This window comes from Scomber scombrus, chromosome 10 (assembly GCF_963691925.1).
Source record: "Scomber scombrus chromosome 10, fScoSco1.1, whole genome shotgun sequence".
Lineage (NCBI taxonomy): Eukaryota > Metazoa > Chordata > Actinopteri > Scombriformes > Scombridae > Scomber > Scomber scombrus.
The window spans coordinates 27694153-27718841 of NC_084979.1; the positions used below are offsets into that span (position 1 = coordinate 27694153).

Sequence of the window (24689 nt, forward strand, 5' to 3'; positions counted from 1 at the left end):
TTGCTCACATAACATGAGATTACCGTTACTTCATCGCTGCTTGCAGTAAATTAGTGACCTATGTGTGAAATCTGAACACAATGAAAGTTATATAAAGCAATTATTCCATGGCTCCAAAAAATTTTAAAAAAGGGATTTTTTTTCTTAGTTAATAATGTTCGTTATATAGTGAATGTTATTTAGAAGCAAGCGCCCGTAATCATCTATTGTAATTATTATTCACCTTTACGCTTCATTTCACAACATCCAGAAATAGTGCTCGTCCTCCACAGGCGTCAGAAGGTCTGATAAATATTTACAGTGAGTCAAGCATGTGTTAAAAAAAAGGAAAGGCTATATTTGAGGTGAAAACAATAACCACATCTCTCTTTTTAAATGTTTTGAAAGGTGCCAACGCACATACAACCTTGTTTTGCATTTAAAAGGATAGTTTTTTGGGATATAGCCCTTTAAAAAAAGCAACTAACTGAAGTTTATCATCTGATTTCTGCACAGTTTGAGAACCTAAGTAGACGTTCACATCTTAACTTTGTGTTTTAAGCATTCATTCTACATATACACAAACTAGACGTTGCATGACTTTATTTACTTTTTGGTGTGACTCATTATTCTGCCAGAGGACTTTGTTGGTTGTGGATTCAGAAGAATTGACGTCTTTCAGCTTTGATTCAACAGCTGACTGAGAATTGAATTAGAGACGGACGTCACTGTGTGAGCTCCTCTCCATTTGTCTTTTTGAAAAGATAAAATGTTGATTGCAAATTTACAGGATTTACTGACTAACACTTTGTAGTGCTACTTCATATCCCCTCCACTCTGTGATGCATTTTGCTTATTGTCACTTTAGTTAGATGTTTTAGCTTTCAAGTGCAGAATGATGTTGGCAGAGTTTGATACCAGAAAGCTATTTTTACTTTCACCTGAGCTCACTTTAAATCTGAGGTACAGGGTGCGTACCTACAAGTAGGATTAGTGACATCACAACTAGTTTGGAGCCAATTTAAGGTCAGTCAAAAACTTACGCAAGTGTGTCGAGGCAACTTGAAACCTCCAAAACACACCGCACCGAGAAGGGACTTTTCAAGGAGACGTGTATCTAGTAGTTAAACTTCTGAAATGAAAAAGAAAATTGCATATTTATAGATTCTGTATTTTTACATGAGGGAGAAAGGAGATGTCAATTTAAGAATTTTTATTTTTAAAAAGGCAATTTAACATTTTTTTTGTGGAAAAAACATTAGTCAATTCATGATTGTGAGCATAACATTTGTATATGCCCTAAAACATAAACATTACATAATTGTACTTTTGTGGAAACACTATACCAGACATTAATAAGTACTCTAAGTAGATTATTATTAAATGTCTTAAAATATGTCTGGAGGTGATCTTTAAGTAAAGAACATGAATATTTTTTCCACCTCTAGTTATATCTCCAGTGTGTCTGTCTCATAGTTAGAGGCAATCTAAAAGGACAAGTGTGCCCCCTAGAGGTTTGATGATAGAATAGCAGCAGCGGCAGCCTAACCCATCATGTAACTACAGTACATGATTAATGGCAATATGTCCACTACCACAGAAATACCCGTGAAGACTGAGCATGCATTACCGTAGCTACACCAAAACATGAAAAATCAAGCATCAAAGTGCATGATCTTTATTTGATATACAGTGAAGTGCTGTCCGGGTGGCACAAAATGGCAGTAGAACAATGAATATATATATAAGGCTCCTTTTCACAAACAACAACCAGTCTTTGTCTTGATACTTGGATACTCAGCCAACACGTGAAGAGGATCACCTGCAAATGATAAATGATGGCGTTTATAAATAGATTAACCAGTCCATTTAATCTTTTTTTTTTTCTCCCGTGAGGTCATATAATACACCACCGCTTGAAGCGCAAGCCGACTGTTGAAGGCCATCGGTGAAAACTTGGATCCAAGAGGACTGAACAGTCAACCCCTGAGATTAACTATTCAACATGCTATCAGAAAACGACATGGTGAACAGCAGGAAGTGCTACGAAATTTATAACATTCATAAATGAAATGATAATTCAAATTTATCAGAATTCATTAAATCACAAATAACGGAATTGAATAATGTTAATATTTTAACTACCTCTTAGTTTTTTTCTTTCATCATCGTATTTCTAGATATTATAATTTTTTATACAAATAGCAAACATAGAATTATGATATGTGTAATATATCTGTGTGTACTGTAGCACTTATTCATGATGACACAAGTAAAATCAACATGAACATCAAGCTATTTTCAAAAAACATGTTTTCGAACCTAGATCTACCTCTAAGGCTTCAGAGCCGACTACTGCAGGTTTCTCACCGCTGTAATTTTATGCTGCTTATAGTCTTGGCTTTGCACTCGAGTCACATGTTTATGACACAAAACCGGGCCAGGTCCCTCGCTGGGTAATGATTATCTGCTGTACAGTGGTTATTCAATAGTGCAGCAGACGGTAGGGGTCCTTTTTCCACATGTGGTTTGTTGTTGTGACCCAACCATCGCAGCAGGAAGGGTTTAACCGGACTCATCAACTCAAAGCCACAGAACAGGCTTATGTCTCCCTCTAGGGGGGCGGATTGCAACAGCTTTTCATCCAGCCTCTGCTCCATAAGCTTGAACTCTTTAACCTAATCACTGAGGGACGGCTCCTGGTGGGTTATCCTCCGCAACAACGCAGTATTATCATCTTTGGCTTTGCAAAAAAAAGTTACGTTTCAGGTTCCAAGTCTGAAAGCGGCAAGTCTCACATCCAGTAGATTTAAGAGCATCTACAGTACAGGTCCGTGTTGAGTGTGCGTGTGCGAGCCAAAGCCTTACTCCCAGAGAACCTGAGATCCTGGCTTCGAGTGCCGTTTAGCCTCCATGATGGAGAAGACCTCTTGCTCCTCGGTTATCTCCTTCAGCCTCTTCTCTTCCAGGAACGACACCAGCGAGTCCCTCATGTCCACCACCTCGATCATCTGTTGGAGGACCCGATCTTCTTCGACTTGCTGTTCGGATGTCTTGTCTGCCAGAAAAATAAAACAACACAAATACACATTTAGTAGTGAAAATGACCTACTAATACAATACAAGAGACACATAAAGGACGCTATTAGGATACATGAAGGTCCCACCTCTTCTCTCAGTGGGAGGTCTCACTTCAGAAAAACATATTAACCCCAAATATAAGATGATTAGGGATCCTGATTATAAGATAATCTGTCTTTTCCAACACCTTTTTTGGGATACTTAAAAAAACAAAAAACAAAGCATATTTAGACTTGTCCTGTTGGGAAGGTCTCCTAGAGATACTTGTTTTTAACAGTCGGGGGTTTATTCCCTCCATGGCAGAAAGATCCCTTATAAATGACATCAGAAACTCCTTTGGGTTAAACTGGGACTCTTAAGCATTTTAGGGATGAATTACTCTATAATACCATAAACAGACTTAAAAAAATGTAGTCTAGCAACATTACAGTAAGGTTACAAACAATTAATAATGCAACACTCTCAATAGGAACTGGTGTTATACCTATACTATTTCCATTTAAAAAAAAAAAAAAAAGAGTATCTGATGTTGGGAATGAAGAATTTCCTAGTCCTCAAACTCTCACTTATTCAACAGATTTTCATTAAAATGTATTGACTTACATTACCAATCAAAAGTTTGGACACTTTCTCATTGAAGTGAATGGGAAAGTGTGTCCAAACTTTTGACTGGTATTGTATATATTCAGGGAAACACAGTATATAACAGAATGCACTGATTATATTCAGGATCGATTTAACAGCCACAATGGCGGAAACAGAGAAAGCAAAGCACTTATGCTCTCAACACGATGATAGATAGGAGATAACCTTGGATAACGCAACTGGTACTTGATGTGTAGCTCTCATCTAACTGCATCAAAATCAATAATCAATAACACTCTTCAAGATACTTTCACACACCATTCAGCTCCATGTATTTCCTGAGCTCCATCTCCAACATGCTCTGCTTGTCTTCAAGTTCCAGCTGTCGAGACCTGAAGAAGAAAAACAAAAACAAACCTCAGTTGACTCATGTCAGCGTTACATCCTGCCATAACAGAAGGTCACCCTTTGGTCACATGACACATAGAGTCCGACTGTCAAGAAGATTGGTTGCTAGCACGGTGAGACCGAACAGTAACTACAGTGTTTGCAGCTGGAAGCCTGCAGCTTTTGGACCCTGTGGCTACGCTGTCACTTCCACTCTGCACAAAAGCTGTGTTGTACTCCCAGTGTGACTTCACAGACCTGGACTGTGTATCACTGTTTGACTTTATGAGCAAAAGGCGACAAAAACAGGTGCACACTTACGCCACCATGAGGTCAGACTCCTCGGAAACCAGCGTGTTTTTCTCGTGGACGAGCTGGATCCACTGCTCGATCATTTCAGGAGAACCGCCGCTGCCTGCAAGTGGAAAAATACAGTGGTTGGAAAGATGTGTGCAATGGTAGGTTAAAAAAAAAGAAAAAGAGGAAGAAGGGGTTTGTATGGAAATGATAGATAGAGTGTTGTGGAACAAGAGTTACATGTGAGTGTGACACAACATCCATGTGATTGAATGTCTTAAAGGAGATTAAATACTAACTACTAACATCTGTAGGATTCCTGGAGGCTGCTCTGTTCTTATGGATTCAACTTACAAAACACATAACTATTTTAATGCCATTAACATAAATGGATTTACTATTTATGTGATCACAAAGCCGACTTGTACAGTACAGTACATCCGCTGTTCATTTGTTATTGAAAAATACAGTTTTATTTGTTTATTAGTTTTGCCTAGCAGCCGCTCAGGAGTCAGGGGTTTAATTTGCACTGAACGCCTTATTTGTTTCTGAGAAACTTTCTCTTTTGTCAACAGAAGACCTAAGTTAATGTAAACAACTGTAGTCAGCATCCTCTTCCAGTGGGACCCAGCTTTTGGTCACATAAGGATGTAAAATCTGTGTGGACAGCAGTTTTAAAAGAGTCCACTTATTAAGCTACTATTACATTGTCCGACTAAAATCAGTGCAGATGAAGCACATGTTCTTCAACCAACAAGGACTTAAGTGAAACATTTATTTGGGCAACAGCTCCAAACAGCTGCTTAAGAAGCCATTTTTACATTTTCTTCTTCTTCGTGCAATAGTTCTCCTCAAGACCTGCAAACTGACTTCAACATCTAAGATTGAATTCCCCCTTTGAAAATGTTTTGCTCCTTTAACCCTCCTGTTGTCCTCGAGTCAAGGAAGAAGGAAGGAAGGGAGGGAGGAAGACAGAAGGAAGGGAGGGAGGAAGGAAGGAAGAAGGAAAGGAGGGAGGAAGGAAGGAAGAAGGAAGGAAAGGAGGGAGGAAGGAAGGGAGGAAAGGAAAGGAAAGAAGGAAGGGAGGAAGAAGGAAGGAAGAAAGGGAGGAAAGGAGGGAGGAAGGAAGGAAGGAAGGAAGGAAGGACGGACGAAGGACAGGAGGGAGGAAGGAAGCAAGAAGGAAGGAAAGGAAAGAAGGAAGGGAGGAAGAAGGAAAGAAGGGAGGAAAGAAGGAAGGATGAAGGACAGGAGGGAGGAAGGAAGGAAGAAGGAAGGAAAGGAGGGAGGGACGAAGGAAGGGAGGAAGGAAGAAGGAAGTAAAGAAGGGAGGAAGGACAGAAGGAAGGAAGGAAGGAAAGAAGGGAGGAAAGGAAAGAAAATAAGGAAGAGAGGAAGGAAAGGAAGGAATGAAGGAGGGAGGAAAGAAGGAAGGGGGAGGGAGGGAGGAAGAAGGAAGGAAAGGAGGAAGGAAAGGAGGGAGGAAGGAAGGAAAGGAGGAAGGACAGACGGAAGGAAGGACAGATGGAAGGAAGGAAAGGAGGAAGGAAGGATCAGTCAAAACAGACGGGGTCAGTTTGACCCGTTAGGACGACACAAAGGTTAAAAGTGATGGCATTTTTTTTTTGTGTAAAAATTGAAAGCAATCATACTTTAGTATAACAACCAAAAAAGTGCTTACCAGCTTCCCCTCGCAGAGTTCGTTCAAGCACAACACCTTTATCCTCTAAGTCCTTGAATGTCACCTCAATCTCCTCCAGCCTCCTCTGGATGGACTGTGGACCACAAAAACAAGTGAGAGCAAGAAAGGTACTCAAGCAAATTATGAGAAACATTTTCAATGAAATCAAACCTCCACTTTGAGTGCCATGTTTTCTGTGACAGCCATTTAATGCCTTTACATTCTGTGATTATGTTTCTATATAATATTTTTTCATTGTTAGAGGCAGAGCTTGTCGTTGCCACTCAGGAAAGATGAGGTCATTTGGGGAAGTTTTTGACAGCAGATCAGTTTTAAATATCACAAGGAGTAATGGAACAAGACGGATCAGACGGAGCTGTTAGATTATGAGCTGCGGGCGACAAGCTGCATGCCTCAAACTCTTCAGCAAGACTTTCCGAGGACAATCAACTCTTTTTATTTTGACTGCTGTGTAATCAGGTCATGGTTGCTCCCAGCCTGATGGAAAAATGCCAATTATTGACTGACTTTATTAAATATTTGTTTGGCTGTTCACAAATTAACCAGCTGCTTTTCTGTTGCATTCCTGACATTTTGTATCTAACAATAGTAGCTGTAAACCTGTAGTGTTAAACAGCTCTTCGCCTGATGCACCAGTGACTACATTTTAAGGATTATAGCTTTAACATACAACAGATATTCAGAAGACCTCGTTGTTATTAAAGTTACTGCGTCGTGAGGTGAAGCTGAAGAAGACACAAACAGAAACACGGATGAGCTGTTTTATAACACAGAGAAAGACACTGACCTGGGCTTTACGCAACCGCTGTAATTCGCTCATCTTGGCTCGTCGCTCCAGGGTCTTCATCTTCTTCAACTCCAACTTCTCAGCCTCGATCGGGTTTGACGGCACTGTCTGAAACTACAGGCGACGTTTTGTTATCATGAGTGTAAATACAGCAGCTCACTACCATGTACATTTTAAATATCAGCTCCAGTTCCCTCCTTACTTTGTCATCAAATAATTCAAAGTCATATTGTGCAAACATGTCGTCGTCATCGTCATCGTCGTCTTCATCATCGTCTTCGTCATCGTCGTCATCTCCATCGACACCCTCTTCTGAGGTATTGTGGACATGTCTAAATGTTGTTTCTGTGGGTAAAAAAATGCAAGAAAAGATGTTTGAACAAGTGTTAAAATGAATGTTCCTTTCTTCTTTCTTTAGTCAAGATTGAAGAGAGGAGTCCTTCACTCACCAACTCTTCCTGGATGATTAACGTGGACGCTGAGCCGAGTGTCTCTGCTGATCCTCGGGGAAGACAGGTTCCAGGGGGAGAACTTGGATCGTACTCTGGACTGCCCGCTTGGCATCTCTTTCCTCCTGAAGCAGCGGCGATTCCTCCTCTCCCGCATGTGACTAGCGGTGCTTCCGCTCCAGTAGCCCTCTTCTTCTTGACCATCTGGGCCCTCTGGCTTAGGAGGGCTTGGACCTCCTGCTGTTACAGAGGAAGAGGAGCAGGATGAGGATCCCCCGGGGGTCTCTGAGTCAGAGTCTACGCTGAGGCTCTGTAGGTTCATCAGCTGGCTTTTCTCTTCAACGCTTAGCTGAAGCTTTCGCAGAGTTTGTTTAGGACGAGAGTCTGGCACCGCCTTGGAGCTCTTCTCTGTTGGTTTTGGAGACAGATGTTTTTCAGGAGTCGAGGGGGTCAAATGGTGGATTGTGCGAGGTTTTGCTACTGGAGGAGAGGACTGAGGGCTTGGTGAGGTCTGCCGAGAGAGGCGAGGCTTAGGGACGGGGAAGGGTACCGCAGGACGTTCCTCTGTCTCCTCTTCAGTGGGAGCTGATACCTCAATTTTAGACTCAGGATTTGTGGAAGTTTCTAATGTATGCGGCTCTTGGGACTCCTCTTTGGATTCAAGTATATGCTGGTCCTGTTCAGTAGGTTTATGTGACTCTGTGTGTGCAGAGGGACCACAGTCCAGTGTGTGCTCAAACTCCTCATCTGATGGAGATGGTGTGTAATCATCACTGGAAAGCCCGTCTGCCCCCTCGTGGTTTTCGTTGTCGTCCTAAATAGAGAAACGGCGTGAAAAAAAAAGCCTTTCAGTCATTTTCAGTTCTGCACAGATTACGCACTTTTATAACACTGTCAGACTCATGATGGACATTAAAAAAGAATAAAATCACTGCAGCAGAAAAAAGAGACTTTATTCCACACATTACCCACAATGCAATTAAACTTGCTCCACTCAACTGTACACATTTGGGTGTGTGGGTGTGTTATGCTAATAGTAACTCATATAGCATCGAGCTACTAGACTCAAGCAGAGGTGAGGAGCGGGCTACAGAGGTCTGGTAATCTCACTTCTTTTTAATTACACAACCCCAGATTTTTTTCATTTCCAAACTTGCAGTTTTCAACTCCAATAAAGTGGCAAATATCACGGTTTGAGGATGCAGCCAACGTGGAAGTAGAGAGCAAAAGTGCAATGTCACCAATGGCTGCTAGCTCCATTTGATTCCCACTCAAATAGCACCAAATAATCTCTAGAAAAACTAAGTCAAATCATTTTTTCAATGAGTCGTTATGGTCTCAATCGCTAAATCCATCTAATAAGTGAGCTTGTGATAATTTTTGAAATTATTAGTAATAAGATTCAAAGACTTTTAGCAGCTTTGATGTCTGCCATGTGGGCGTTGATTGACAGTTGGCTTGTCTGCTGCTCTCCCTGGCTCCAGCTCTCACATTGAGCTGGACTATCATCACAATATTTCAGTAAATTTAATGTTACTTGATTATGATATCTGCCCTGTTAGCAAGATTTAGCTGAAGTAGCTAACGTTAGCTCAGTGTTCTCATTAAGCTAGTGTTAGCTTTGGTCTGAGGTAGGGAGTCGTGCTTCCACAGTGTAACAGGAAACACCCCACGCTCCTCATTTGGAAGATCCTGACTCCAAATGGAAAAGATGGCACCGACTATAAGCTGCTACTCTGGGCTTTAACTCCTGAGAATAAGTCAGCTCTGCAGGCTGACGACATCGAACCAGACAACAGACGGAAGACATATCATGTAACAGAAGATTGTGTAACACAAGCACTATAATCACAGGGATTCAACATGCAGTCTGAACTCAGCAGCAGCAAACATCAGAATGCTTTACATCTGTTCTCCTCAGTGACCTACCTCACAATAAGTGATTTCCGCCCCGTTATCCAGCTCCATTTCCTCAGAGTGCAGCTCACAGTAAAACCTCCCTAAAGGAGACATCACACATGAAAACAGTAAAAGGAGTTGAAAAGTCAGAAACAAATGAATGGGCGACGCGCTGAAAAAGAAAAACACTGCTGTTCTCTTAAATTATTAATCTCACAGTCGAAATGGAAAACCTTTTTAAAAAAGGGTCTCATTGCAAATTATTAATTACAGAAATGAATAAATAAATGGTACTTCACTTATTGTAGCAAAATCATTTCCTGACTTTGAGAGAACATATACAATGAAAACCACTTATAGTGATCATGGTTACAGTGATATAATCACTATAATGTCCATGTGATTTAGTCAAATTTAAAGGGGTTAAAATGTGAAAATAAATGTATGAATAACTTGTAAAAATTCTTTTTTTGTGGACCCAGCATCAAATTTCTGCTTTGAATCCATTTTGAGAGAATATATTAGAGGATTATGGCAAAAATCTCTAAGTGGTGTAACCATAAAAACTTTGTACCAAATAATTAAACATGCTTAAAAACACTAAATTCTCAATAAAACACCATATCAACTAGTTTGGCATGATCTTATATAACAACTTTTTTTGGGAAAAAAAACTTAACTGTAGCTATTGTATTTCTTTTTTTACACACATGATATATACTTAGTGGCGTGAGGCTGATGCACATTGAAATCATGACGGAGGAATAAAAGAATCATTTTCTCTCAATGACATAGTCTCCTTTAAGCTTATGACAAAACTGCCAAAAAACGAGCCAACGAGATGCAGCAGCAAAACTGCAGCAGCAGCAGCGATGCAGCATCGTTTGAAACAGCTGACTGAATTTTGAAACAGTCAATAAAATCCATTACTTTATATTCATGTAAGAAATACAAAAAATGTCAATTTGATGGCAATCTGCATGAGAACTGAAGTTATAATAATCATCCGCTTATAGTGATCAATTTGACTTGGACACATGTGATCACTATAAGCGGTTTCCAGTGTACCACAGGTGGGAAAGCTTTTGAAACCAGAAGTGGTTAACATAAGAGCTTCCATCGAGGACCACTAGACAAGCAAAGATGTTTCTAAAAAAGGACAACTAATTACCAACATGGACATTACTTACAAAACTCTGTCATATAATAAAGTGGAGACTGTCCTTTGCATTTGACTAAAATTGTCAAAGCAGAGCGACAGTCGGTGCTCACCTGTGGTCTCGTCAAAGGTGTATCCTCCCAGTCTGAGCGTGATACCGCATTCATGGCAGGTGAAGCAGCTACGATGGAAGAACTTGCCCTCAGCGCTTATTCGCTCCAGCACGTAGACCCTCTTATCGCAGAAGTAACACTCCTCACTGTTCGTCATCAACGTTGACACAGGCTCAGGTTCAGCCTCAGGTTCAGGTTCAGGCTCGGGCTCAGACTGAGGCTGAGGCTCCGGAGCAGGAGAAGGGTTGAGCTCAGCGGGTAAAGGGGACGCCACCGTCTGAAAGAAAAAGGTCAGAAAGCTGAGTTAAGCTCAGCAGCAAAAAAAGCAGCATTGGCAAAATGTGGTTTCATAGATCTGTGCTGAAGAGTCATCAGGAATTAGTGCAGATTCAGCTCCAAAAGTTCAATCTGATCACAACTCACACTGTCCTCATCTCCCATGCTTGTCTCTTTTTCTCTTGCTTGTTTCTCAGATGCCAGCTTTTCCTGCAGAGAAAATAATGAAAACTGTTGACTTATCATGACCTGATTACGTGGAGAACATTCACAAAACAGGATCAGGACATTTATTATGATTAACTAGAAACAGCTGCCTGATATTGCCACTAAACAGACATGTGAGTCACAGACGGCTCAAGAACACAGATTGAAGGCCCAGACGTGAACTCCGGCCAACGAGCCAGCGTGTTTCAAAATATCTTTATCAAACATTTCTCCGTGCTGTGTAAACAGTGAGCTGGAGTCCCAGTGGGCGTACCTTGCGTCTTTGCAGAGAGTTGTGCTTCAGCTTGTTCAGGAAAAAGACAGCCGACTGTGTCTGGGAGAGAGTCAGAGGCTTGGATGATGGCAGGAAGCCTGCAGGTTCTGTAGCCAACCAACAGAGAGGAAAAGAGAGGAAAATGTCACACACATCATATTCAGTTCATCTTTGCATTACACTTAACAGCATACCTAAAAACACTTGGATGTTGGCCTACTTACATACAGCTGCTTAAGTGTAAAATATTCTCATTGAACCACTTCAAGGTGTCTCCAATAATCTGTCAGAAATGTACAATAATCCGTCTTGCTTGTATTTTCTCTAGCATCAAAGTGGCAGCAGCTGAATTTAACTTGTCAATCCATCTAAAAACTCTTCAGCTCCAGCTCTGACTACCACTCCCCCCCCCCTTTCATCTTCCATCATTCAGATAAGGTTACAGGAGCATGACAGCTCCCTCCTGCCTGCACATCAGTCAGCGGATCCCAAGCAGAGCGGCACAGCATCGCAGACACGGACGGCGTATATCACACCCACTTCATCTTATTCACTGCCTCCAAATGTCATATTTACCCTGCACATACTACCTTCCTAACGCCACCAAAGACTGTGGAAAAAATACCTCTGCTACTGCTGCAAACGTCCAGGAGAAAAATCCTCCTTCAGTGCAGGAATAGCAGATCCCCTTCAAGAGACGCTAGTCCCATCAGACCCTGATAAGCCAGCTCTACACCGTGACTGCTCGCTCTGTCTGCTGCTGCTGCTGCTGCTGCTGCTGGGCTGGTTTTAGTGCAGGGCAGCAGCACCACCAGTAGAGGCTGGCTCTGAGCACAGCACTAAACACTTAAGCCCGGTGAATTGTGGGTAACATGGTCTTAAAGAGACAGCGTTGGTTTGATCGCTTATCAACACCGAACACATTTCAGTGGAAGGACAAAAAGCACCTGACCCTTTTAAGATGATGCTAATACTGTGCAGTGTCTGAGCAACAGTTACGCAGGATTAATGCTTCTGTGGCTATAATAGCCATCGTCAGAAATATATCACACCATTCAAATTACATAATTAATAGAAACCTCTTGTGTCCCAATTCAATTCTACAGTACATACTAATAGCATAAAGTGCATGCTTTTCTTCATAGCATACTGGAAATTATCATACTACTAGGGCTGCAGATTATTTTCAGGATTAATCCATTTATAATTTTACAGAAAATAGCAAAAAAAGGCTGTTATATATTCCCAAAAGTCAAATGTTATGTCTTTAAATCTTCTTTTATCTTATTCAGTCCAATTAATAGTCAAAAGCCAAATAATATTCACGTTTTGCTGGGTTTTTTTTTACAGTTCATATACAGTAAATTAACATACTACTGTAGCTGCAACCAACATTTCATTATCAATTAATCTGCAGATTATTTTCAGGATTGATCAATATATAATTTTGAAGAAAACAGCAAAAAAAAAAAAAAGCTACAAAGTTATACATTTCTGTCTTTAAATCTTCTTTTATCTTATTTAGTCCAACCAACAGCCAAATTATATTGACTTTTTGCTGTCAGGTATTTCAGTAAAAAGCTTTAAATCATCACATTTGAGGAGCTGAACCCAGCAAATATTAAATTTATTACTGACAATGATTGGATTATTGGTGGCAGATTAATTGATGACTGATCGCTTGCAGCTCTGCTACACTGTTTTATACATGAAGCTGCTTTAAATATACTTATTGTTTTTATGTTATTTGAATTAGGGACACCACTCTAGATGGTGGTGGTATTTAGCAAAATGCTTCTTAGCAATTCAATTTTGCTTTGCTTTCCTTTTTTTTTACCTGTGCAAATAATACACAACCCAAACTTTTACCTTTCGCGGGCACAGTGAAGGCTTTTTGGACCTGGGTGAGATAGAGGACCATCGACAACTTGTCTATCTGGCTGCTGTTTGCCAAGTCGTTGGCAGACATGACAGGCGGGATGCCCAACTCCCTCTCCAGGATGTTGAAGGCCTGCTGGTTGTTGTGAACAGCGTTGGACTCATCCAGGGAGGTCATGTCACTGTGGAGGAAATAAAGCAGGATCACTCACCAGTCTTCATACAGTGAAAAAAACAAACAGTCATATTAGCTAGCTGGATTTTATTAGGTAAAATGTGAATACCTGGTGCAAATTTCTTCAGAAAACAGGTCAAATCAACACCATTAAAGCCACTACATCCTACAGTATTTCATTTATGGTGTTTTCAACTTCTAAAAGGATCGACTCACATGAGCTGAGGTTTGAAGTGGTGGATCAGGGCGCACAGGGCCAGCCCAGACTTCCAGGACTGGGTTAAATCTTTTACATTCACGTTCTCGTAACCCGCGGTGTGTTTCTGGCACCATTTCAACAACTCTTCATAACCACTGACTGAATCTGGGAGGACAAACACAGAGAGTTAATCAGACAACGCCCTGCAGAATTAATGCGGTTCACAAAACAAACATTGTTGACGTGTAAATATGTGTGTGTGCGTGTGAGTGAATTGGTATTTTTAAGTGATGATGATGTCGGCCACAATGTTAGCCACAAAGCGCTTCCTATTTCACTCATCACAGCTAAGCATTAACCAGGATAACCACTGAACAGACGGTGCCTGCACGATGAGGAGTAGCTCACCTTGCCGCATTTGAGACCACCTGTTCTTCAGCCTCTTGATCGATGAATGAATGGATTTGTCAACATCATACAGGTGCTGCACCTAAATAAAGTCATAAATAAAAAAAGATTGATTAGTTCTTTAAAATCTTCAGAGGGCAGAATCTCAAAGAGTTAATCAAATATGAACATAAGTCATGAAATAATCTTGTTTAAGTTCATCTAAGGTCCAATAATCACTATAACTTTGAGTGGAAATCACTGTCTAGACCAGGAACTGATACATATTAGCAGTTTTATTTACAGATACTAAAGAATACAGCTATGGATCACATGTGTTAATCTTCTTAGCATCACAACAGAAAGTCTGCTTTGTTAACACTGCTTTACCTTTATGAAGGTGTGTCTAGTCTAAGACTGTAATCTACTACTTTGAATAACCTTCACGAAATCTCTGTTGAGTAAATAAAGGATTTTAGTTTCTCACCTGGTTGGGCTGGATGGAGGACAGGTTGACTCTTAAGTACCGAGTTTTGGGGTCAATGCTGTAAGCGGCGTAGTTCTTGCTGGTGTTTTCTGGCGTTGTCTGGGACAGATGCTGGTAGATGCTTTCTCTGGGTATTTTTTGAAGAAGAAGCAGAAAAAAAACAGAGTAATTTAAAGCCAAGCACAGCCTAAAAATCAATAAGCTCAGAGACACACAGAGATGCACTGAAATAGAAAAAGGGAAAGGTGACACTGATACAGAAAGACTGATGATGTAATTGGCTGAGTTTAGAGATCACTCAACCATATACGTTCTGACTTCACACTAGATGACTCATTTACTGGGCAGAATAACTGCTCACAATAATTTCAGTAACAAGCAAAAAAAAAAAACAGTTTATCTGGTATTAAATTATAAATATGGAATCTGGACTGGTTTTATTTTACTTTATAGGCTAATCACATTTGACACAACATAATTCACAAGTTTAATCAAACTGAGGCTTTTTAGTAACTTTTCCTTTAAATCTTTAATAGTACAGCTCAAAACTGGCACATTATTTTATGGGTAAAGCATTACTTTTTCTTTCCAAGGCTCATTGTTTCATTCTTGTCACATCAAGTAATCATAATTAAATAATTTATAACACCTATGCAAGCAAAACAACAATCCATCATTATAGTTATCTCATGATGGAAGGTGCTGCTAAAGGGGATAGCCAATATTATAAATATTATAAACATTTTAATACTATTAGTGCCATCCATTTATTTTCTAAACACTTCAGTTCTCAAAGTAGACAATTCAATAATCCAACGTGTGTTTTTCAATGTACAACTAGAAAAACGGAAAGTAACACTCTTCTTTGATTTAGTGCAGGTGTTTTAAAAATATATATGGCACAGGAAATATGAAAAAGGAAGCAGCTACATGATGAACTTTAAAATGTTTCTCATGATATGAATAGGACATGTGAGGGTACACTTTGTGCTACTTGGTATTTTTTATAAAGTTGGCTCACCGCTCAGCGAGGACTTTGAGAGGTTGGACCCCCAAGCCCCAGCTCCTCACCATCCACGCTGCGTCAAAAGAAGCCAGAAACCCACGGGCAATACCCGTACCAAGAGGCCAGAAAGGCTGCAGAGAACGGAGCATAAGACTGAAATTAAATGAATGTCATAATTAACAGTAAGTGGAGCAAACACATGATAAATGGACGGCACTTATATAAGCACCTTTCTAGCCCTTTTATACAACAAGCTGGTGCAAGCAGCAATTTGGGGTTCAGTATCTTTCCTAAAGAATCGAATGGCTGACCTCCCAATTAGTGGAAGATTAGTGGCTTTACCTCCTGAGCCACAGCAGCATCACATTTTATGCAGTTTTGCTGCAGATGCTCACTCTAAGAAATATTTCACTGTGGGATTTTTTGCATACAAACTCTACAAAAGGAATATGGGTCAATGGCATGATGCAACCCAGTGTCCAATTGGTGTAACCAGTATACAGGAAAATAAATGTGAACTAAAATGTGGAGTAAATATAATTCATTTTTGCAACTCAACACTACAATTTTACATAATTTGTCAAAAATTATTTAGAAAAAAATGGTTGTTTTTAGGATATGTTGTGCTCAATATTGACAAAATGCTTTAAAATTTAAATGAATACTCCAAAAAAAAAAAAAAACCATCTCAGTAAAAAAAAAAAAAAAAGAAGTAATTATTTGAATATGTGCACTTAAATACACTGTGGGTGGATAACATATTTAATATTTATAATTCTTTTATGGTTACACCATTTGACATTTTCAGGAGCATTCAGTCTTACTTACAAATTACATAAAACCAACAAAAAAACTAAATGTACATTTTAACAAACCTGATGCTGCTTTTAAAACTATTTTAGATAATTTGAATTGCTCATCTTTCCGACCATTATTTGTCACTGATCCATATACAGAATTTCATCACCTACAGAACCAGTTTAATGTTTAGACAATCCTTCCCATTCGCTTAAATGAGAAAGTGTGTCCAAACTGGAAAATGAATGAAGTAGAAGTAGCAAAACGGTGCCAAACATATTGTAAAATGTTGCTTCCTACCTCCACCAGACAGTCTCCTACAAGAGCCAACAACAACTTCTTCCCATGCCTCTCCCTGATCAGTGAGGCATTCTCAGCACGCTGCATGCAAGTGAAGTCAAACATCGCCGCATCTTGCTTGCCGGCGCTGTTCTGAGCGAACTGGAGGTCAGGCAATTGCCCTCCCGTGGAGAAGTTGGCGGCATCGTGCGCGTAGCGGTTCAAAGCCTCGCGATCCACGTTCACAGGGGCCAGCAGTTCCTCTGCATCACTGAAGTCCTGCAGAGACAGAGTGAGAGATAACAACTGATGAGTCATGGCATCTTTTCTGATGCGGAGTGACATATCTTATACTTGGCTAGCTGCATTAGTGTAAAGGGCCATTGCTGTAGGAGAAGATGAGATGAATGACAGTATATCTCTTCTCATAGCACCTGCATGTTTCATCCATCTGGTTTGTTTCTTTTCTTCACTAGTGAGAGATACAGCTGGTGCCAATAAGAATCACACGTTCTCTTTGGTAATGGATGTGTTGTTCTCACCTTTTTAATGACCCCCTTCTTCAGCAGGCTCTTCTTTTTGGCAGTCATGACAAAGTAGTGGGTGTCATCTTTGTAGTAGACAATATTCTCCAAATCAATACCTGGAAGGGAAAATGGAGAGAGAGAGAATGGTGGGAAGCTGTATATAGAGAGACCAGTGTGGGAGAATCAGGAAAGCTGAGAGTAAATGCATCATTTTTATTCTTTTAATGTGATATTCTCCTGTGTCATTAGTTTATTTGCTTATGCTCCTCTACTGGTTTTACTGGAGGGAGTAGATGGGGACACGGGGAGTTCAGAGTGAATTAAAAAGTTATTCAAATGGGTGCGATCAGGCTTGAAACAGTTTCTGTAAAGTTTGTTCGAAATGAGAGTGCAGAGCAGGTCAGAGAGGAAGGATGGGTTTCTTCACACTGTCACAGGAAATTAACTAAGGGTTGGAACACAGATTACCAGCTTTGCTCCTCTTTTTAACACTTCACACTGAACCCCGACCTGACTGCGAACATTCATTTCATGACTTGAGGGATACGTTCGTCGTGGCTCAGCAGGAAGTGCAATAAAATGAAAAGAAGGGCGCTGGTGCTGTTATTAGAAATGTCACGGTTCCCTGACTCCATTTCATTATACGCGTTCTTGCTTAAGTCGTGGTATAAAATATGATAATCTGAAGCAACTGACTTCCTCTTTTCTTCACTTAATTTTTTAAAAGAGTATGCTGAAATAGAGGCGACAGCTACTTCACTTGGGTTTAAGACATCCTTTTGCATCCGGCTCAACATGGCTGTAGATGTCATGACGTGGATTATTACCCGTCTCAGTGAGCAGATCATGGAAGAACTTCTGATTGTAGATGCGGGCCACGCCGCTGATCTCTGCTACTTGGGCCTCAGCGGCAGTGTTTCTATTGATAAAGTTCGCTGTGATGCCGATAGCCAGCTTCCCTCTCAGCTCCTTGTGCTTGAAGCCTGAAAGTTTGGAAAAAGAAGAAACTGGGTTGATAAAAGCTCATGTGTAGAATATGGCTGCTGGAGGAAGTTTGTGTTTTGTGACTGTGTGTGTGTAACACCCAAGACTTGCAAAACCTGTACGAGCCCTTTGTTGCAACAGTTGGAAAATATGTGATGCATGCAAGAGTGCATGTGTGTTTTTGTCTCACCATCAGGGACAAACCTGCCTCCTCCAGCCGAGATGAAAACATCAAACTGAAAGGTTGAAGCAGGATGGGACGCAGGCTGGAGCTTGGCCATCCATCCTGTCAGAAACACATCAAACTTTTATCTCCCCTGTGCCTCAGCAGATTTTAATATAACTCTCCTCTTTTACATACAGCCAGTTCATAAATACAGTTGGTTCATACAAAAAAAAAAAACAATATCCAAATGATGATACACTGAGCATAACAAAGAGTGGTTGTTGTTTTGCAATCGCAGGTACCGTTTTCTCCCGAGGGCTCGATCAAACCCTGGTACTCCACTCCGGTGTGCACCTCCACCCCGAGGAGAAGTGACACTTTCAATAGAATCAACTGCAGCTGCCGGATGCCTGCAAACACACACATTCATATTTCAGTGGAAATGTTGATTCGACCAAGATAACCAAGATAACCAAGATACGTGATATGCAGTCAGTCATTCAAACAGACGGTTGATGTTAGCGTGGACTGTAACTAAAGTTCAAGTCAATTTGATCATTATATAGGCCAATATTACAAATCATTAACGTGCCTTGAGTGTCTTTACAACCTGTTCTATCATTAGAGGCCTCAAAAACTTTCTTTACCAGAAGAGCAACCTAGGAGGGATTCTTCTGTTATGTCTTCTATACTGTCTGCTGTTATCCTGAGTGTATAAATGTTTGCACTATTTAGTGCTCCCCCCCCCCCCCCCCAACCTTCCGCAATGTATACAATTATGGATGAGAAAAATTCCTCTTGTTTGATTCTGCAGCTGTCAGTGATTATGCAAAATAATGATGATTAAGTGTCAGAAATCTCAATTAAGTGCTCACTACTGAGTGTCTGTTATTTAAGGAGCAGTGAATGAATCAGTGAATGAGGGACATATTCAATTCTGCTCATATTTGAAAGCTGATTTTGCTTGATAATTGAAAAAAAATGGTAGTAAATAAATTTGTCTTTATCAATCAAACACTCACTGATGTGATCCAGAGCGCCGGTGCAGAATTTGCCGTAGAACTTTTTGGCGTTGAGTCCACGGAGATCACAGATGGTGTAGGGCCACAGGTGGAGAACATTGTTCCTGGAGAAAGACTCTCTCTTCTCCAGCACCACAACCTGAGCCCCCAGCAGGGACAGTTCGATGGCCGTCCTCAGCCCACATGGCCCGGCACCCAACACGAGACACTGAGTGGGAGAAGGAGGAAATTAGAAAACCAGCCAGCATGCATGACATTTATGTAAATCAAAGGATGCTGAAATCATATAAAATGTCTTTTTATGCCATCAAAATGGAGCCATGTGATGGATACGAGTTTAAAAATGATTGCATGAAGTTTGACTGATTGTTTGGGCTGAATTGCAAGAGCTATTTTTAGAGCTGTGGGGGGCTGAAACTTCTTATCTAACTATCTTTCCAAATAATAAGAAAAAAACACAACACAATATTTAAACAGGAGGAATAATGGGGTGAAAAGTCTCCATAGTTTCTGCAGAAAGTTTGAATTAAGTTGTGTTAAAATCAAAACTGTTTTAAACTGGGGGAAAGCAATCTGACATATTGGTACATTAAACAGGCATGGAGGGAAGAGTGAAAGATGTCTTTGAGTTGCATAATCATGCCTGAAGGGACCAACACTGTTTCTGCTGTAATGATAAAAATAAATGGACCTTGTGGTGGAAGTGTTTCTCAAGTGTTTAAATGCGGCTGTGGTCTACAAAGAAGCATCTATCACTGGTAATAAAATGACACATTGTCAACTCAAATAATCTACAAACAAAAGGCAACACCCACGAGTTAAAACCTTACGTATCCTTTGAAAACACAGGAAACAAAGCAGAGAATCAAATGTTCGTACCTTGTTTTTAGCGCAGGCTTTTCTTTGCTGGTAATCTGGGTGAGACGCCCTTTTGTCCAACTTTGTCCACAGAGCTTTGGCCTTCCAGTAGTTCAATCTTTCCTTCAGCTTGGAGTAGAAGCTCCTGAAATCCTTAGGATCGATATCCAGCTGCTTACAGAGATCAGCAAAGTGGTGCTGCACATCCTTGCAGGTCTGGGCTTGGACGAAGAGGTCAAATGCAGTATGTGAAGGGTTACCAGGGTCCTGGCTCGCCATAGCGGAGGCCGATGAGCGGACCCGGTCCTTTGGCCACTGGGTTCGTTGGTTAACTGGGAAAGAGAAGGTTATAACGTGGGGTTTTAGAACTTCTTGTCTGGAGGATACTGGGCTATGGGGATTGTAAATGATCAAAGTCTTTTTGGCACATGTTTGCATTTAAAAGGGTGCTCTAGTCTTCTAAGTCTTCTTCCTACTGTGCTGTAGGGAGTCATGTTTTCCTCATTATAGTCTTTGTCACCTGGTCAGCTGAGTCACTACCAACTTCCTCTGTGGTTTTTGCGGTTCATGATATCTTTTTCTTTTTACAGCTTACATGCAGTGAACAACCCGCCCACAGCTGCTGTGTCATTCTCACACAGCCTCAGGACGTGTGTCAGTCATTAGGTTCAGCAGACGAAACTCAGGAGAGTACAAACTGTTTAATGGAAAATATGTGGCAGAGACACGTAGTGAGAAAAAGTTTTCCACATGTTTAGACTGGAATAACTGGTGGTGGTGGCAACAGCTGTTTGATATAACCTCACACTGGGTGGTGCAGCTGAAATTACTATCACAATATTAATGAGAGTAAATATCACATTATGGTAAATGCATATAGAACCACATAGTGTAATATTTAGAGACCCAACCTCCGACTGACCCATATTTAATCCTGCTTTCCACTTAAGCTGCAATTACCAGCAATCAAATAAAACCTAAATATATTCAGTTTATCATGAAAAACTACGTAGACCACCTTTTTTTACTGAGAAAATAACAAATAATTGATTTAAAAGGTTGCTGATTCATTTTCTATCAATCATGTAATCGTGTCAGCTCTGGTTTCCACCATCAGTGACTGATTCATTCAGTCAAGGCGGGCCACCAACTCACCAACTTACCAACCTTTTCGGCCTGATTTGACCTAACATGAAAATAATGCTGATGAGTATTATGCAGCAAGATATTAGATTTTGAATTTGGGAATAATTACAGCACTGGTACTGGATTGACAGTCATTAATGGCAGAAAACATCACTTAAGATATCTGAATCAGTATTGGGGGGATAATGTTGATAAAACAATCAGACTTTGTACAAAATGTCTAAAAACATCCATGGACACAAGCACAGCACCGTTAAACTCAAGTAATGACATATTAAGTTACGTGTGGTATAAACAATGTTCTCACGACTCATAATCTATAGTCAACATTGACTTTAGGTGGTGTTATTTTCAAAAAACTTGTGGCACTGCAGGCATCTAATCCTTTAAGTCATTATCATACTGACACAGTAGAGGTGGCGTTTTAAGGCTGTTTGATGTAACAACCGCAGTTTAACACTTTACTAGCAGCATCATGACATGCAGGAACATGTGTCAACAGTATTTGTATAAGCTGCCATTTCCTGTAACTAACGCTTTATGCATCACTTCCTGGTGATAACCTCACAGCAGCTTCCCCCCCATGCTGCTAATTCTGCACTCTCTGCTCTCCACCTGAGAAGCAGAGTCTATAATTACAGTCACCGCTGCAAAGTGTGTGTGCATAGCTGTGCCTGTGAGAACATGTGAAGCCCAGATGGAAACTGCATTTAACATCAACCTTACTCCCTCACATTTTTTTTTTTTTTTTTTTTTTAAACCACTGATGATCTTTTGCAATTCACTGCAGGACGACATCACGATGACAACTTCATAAACAAACACGACAAGCAGTTGAAGCTTTTCCTTCCTTTCTTGTTTATAGCCTTTCACTTTTGCTGCTCAAATACCTCGGTCAGGTTTCGAATGTCAATTAATCCAAAGGCAAACAATTCTGGGAGGTGTGTGTGTGTGTTTGGTAAACCTCCACGGAGACGTGAACTATAAAGACCTTAATACAAAAGGTTTAACAGCTCAGCTCAGGTGAACATGATCCACCTTTGTTACAACTGAGTGATTCTCACAAGCATCCAGAGGCATGTAAAGACCTGAGATCCTTGAGGTTTAATATAATAATTATACTTTTAGATCTGCATCAGTCAACTGACAGACAATTTAACTATTTAGATCATCAGTTGATTGTTGATGGTTTCATGTTCTCAAATTTGAGGGTTTTGCTGCTTTTCTTTATCTAACATGATGAGTAAATGAATATAATAAGTTCTGAGCTGTTGGTCGATCAAAATAAGACATTTAATGATGTCACCTTTGACATTTTTCACTGTTTTCTGATATTTTATTGATCAAAACAATGAATAGAAAAAGAATAACTGGAAGATGAATGCAGCTCTACCCATTTTTCTCATGTCTGCTGTTTGAAAAGTGGCTTACGTGTTCATTAACAGCAACATGGACACAAACAGGGCAAGCAAATAAACCTCCAGAGCGTTGTTACTTTGGCCTGAATTAATCTTTATATCAGGATTGCATCATCAAGGGGCAATTTCCTAACAGGCTGCAATTGGTGACAGTCTTCAACCAGACAAAAAAAGAAAAGAAAAGATAGCTAATATAAGGCGGCCTGTGAAGACAAGACAGCTCGTCAAAACTAAAAATAACTATGAAGAGCATCTTACCACTTTGATCTAATTCTCAAAAAAGGTTGCTGTATTTATATTCTGTGCTATGATCTCTGTTTTTAACCAGCTTGAAAGATGTGAGCTTGCAAGTTATGTTGAAATAAACAAGAAAAAAAAAGCACATGATTAAGATCACCTTTTGCTAAATGTAGTTTTAGGCTGGTCATGCTGCATGTACAGTCAGTCTCAGTGTGACAAAAGTTCACTCACACATACACACACACAAATACACACAGTCATCATCATCATCTGACTGGAGTTAAGCAATTCCAAGGAAGACACAAGTTTTGGCAGGAATGCTTCATGGATGGGATGAGGCAAGGAGCAAGCAGGCTTTAAAAGAGAATTGACCTGATTTTACTCTGAGCTGGTGGATAGGGTTGGATTGACCCACCTTATTACATGTGTAAGCTCCATGCAGTGTGTCTGGCAACGCTGTGTGTATCAGGATGTTGGATCAAAACACTGATCTCCAGCCTGGCAGGTTTTTTGGAAAGGGACACAGAGAAAGAGAAAGAGAAAAAAACAACAGAGAGAGAGAGAGAGGGGAGATAGAAAGAGAGATGTAATTTCCTGACTTAATCTGGCTCCAACAGACATCCACAGTTTGGACCGGTACTATTAAAAGCTTACAATGATAGGAAGCCAATAAATGAACAGGAAGGTGTGGCAGTGAATGTGATCTGCTGTGCCAGAGCAGGTTGCAGTCACAACATGGTACCAAATAAGTGCTAGCAGCCAGATTTGAAAGACACACTCAAATACTGCGAGAGAGAGACAGAGAGAGAGAGTGAGGGAGAGAGATAGATACAAACAATATGGTTTTACACAGAGCCATATCATACATTAAAAATGCATCTATTCATGTATGTTACAGGGGAAGTAAACAAGACATAGCGACAAGACGCAGTGACTGTCTCCAGGAAGCATTCACACTTTAAAAGTCGCTCACACAATAACACAGCTAGTCTCCCCGGCAATGAGAAATACAAGAAAGCACACAAAGGGGGGAAAAAATCTCCTTACAAGTCGAATATAAACAGCGTGGAGTCAAAAAGTTGTATTTACCTGCGCTGTAGTTCACCTGGAAGCGTGAAGTGGAGACTGGCATGTTGTATCCATGTTTTTGTTTTATTTCTCTTTGTTTACAGGTGAAGAGCGCGCTCTCGCTCACCTGCGCCTCGAGCCCTTGCAGCACGAGTGGAGCCTCTTCCGGGACTTTCTGGTAAAGCAAACACAGCGCGAGCATCAGCGCACGTGACATGCGGGTAGGTATTTGATGATGAGTCCTGAGCAGGGCTTTATTAGTGTCAGTGTAGAGCAAGGGCACAGCTACTGTCAGAGGTGAATTAGGATATTCCATCTCCAAATATGTAATTATAGTAATGATGATGATAATAATAAGTATATTATATTGCACTTTTAAATTAGTTAGTTATATTGTTTAACATTACACATGTGAACATACAGGCTACTAGTTGTGTTTTTTTTAAACAATCTGATGCAGAAAGCAAAACAACATTTTGGCAGATAAGGCTGCTTTGTATAAATCAAAGTATTTCTAAGCCTAAAAAAATAGTGTCCCACTGTCCTTGTTCGGCAGAATTAAAACAATCAGGATGAACATCCTTCCTAGATTACTGTACCTTTTTCAATCACTTCCCATCTGGATCTCAACATCAATATTCAGAATGCTAGATAAGTTAATTTCTACATTCATCTGGCAAAAGAAAAAACCCTTGAATTAAACTGAAACAATTAATGTATCCCATAAAGCAGGGTGGCCTTAATCTCCCAAATTTAAAATTATATTTCTGGGCAGCACAACTACGTGCAATGGTAGAATGGATTATACAAAAAGAAGAAACAAACTGGCTTAAGTTAGAAAAGCACAGCCACGCCT

General features: G+C 40.3%; 1 protein-coding gene across 3 annotated transcripts; it reads right to left on the reverse strand.

Annotated features, from left to right (window-relative positions):
* Positions 1–1641: 1641 nt before the first annotated feature.
* Positions 1642–23992, reverse strand: mical1 (microtubule associated monooxygenase, calponin and LIM domain containing 1). Of its 3 annotated transcripts, XM_062426767.1 has the most exons (25): positions 23855–23992; positions 23181–23263; positions 19983–20293; positions 19104–19311; positions 18384–18491; positions 18106–18201; positions 17759–17914; positions 16947–17047; positions 16426–16683; positions 15343–15458; positions 14322–14448; positions 13856–13937; positions 13465–13612; positions 13065–13255; positions 11196–11302; positions 10862–10924; positions 10439–10715; positions 9197–9267; positions 7268–8081; positions 7021–7163; positions 6819–6932; positions 6011–6104; positions 4354–4447; positions 3964–4037; positions 1642–3037 (listed from the first exon to the last, which is right to left on the reverse strand). In XM_062426767.1, the coding sequence occupies exons 3-25, from the start codon at positions 20238–20240 to the stop codon at positions 2844–2846; spliced, it is 3894 nt and encodes a 1297-aa protein (XP_062282751.1). In that variant the 5' UTR covers positions 20241–20293; positions 23181–23263; positions 23855–23992; the 3' UTR covers positions 1642–2843. The 3 variants fall into 3 exon arrangements, with proteins under 3 accessions (XP_062282751.1, XP_062282750.1, XP_062282752.1); XM_062426766.1 differs by lacking the exon at positions 23181–23263 and having other exon boundaries at positions 23855–23985; XM_062426768.1 differs by lacking the exons at positions 1642–3037; positions 3964–4037; positions 4354–4447; positions 6011–6104; positions 23181–23263 and adding an exon at positions 6687–6719 and having other exon boundaries at positions 6768–6932; positions 23855–23985.
* Positions 23993–24689: the final 697 nt, after the last annotated feature.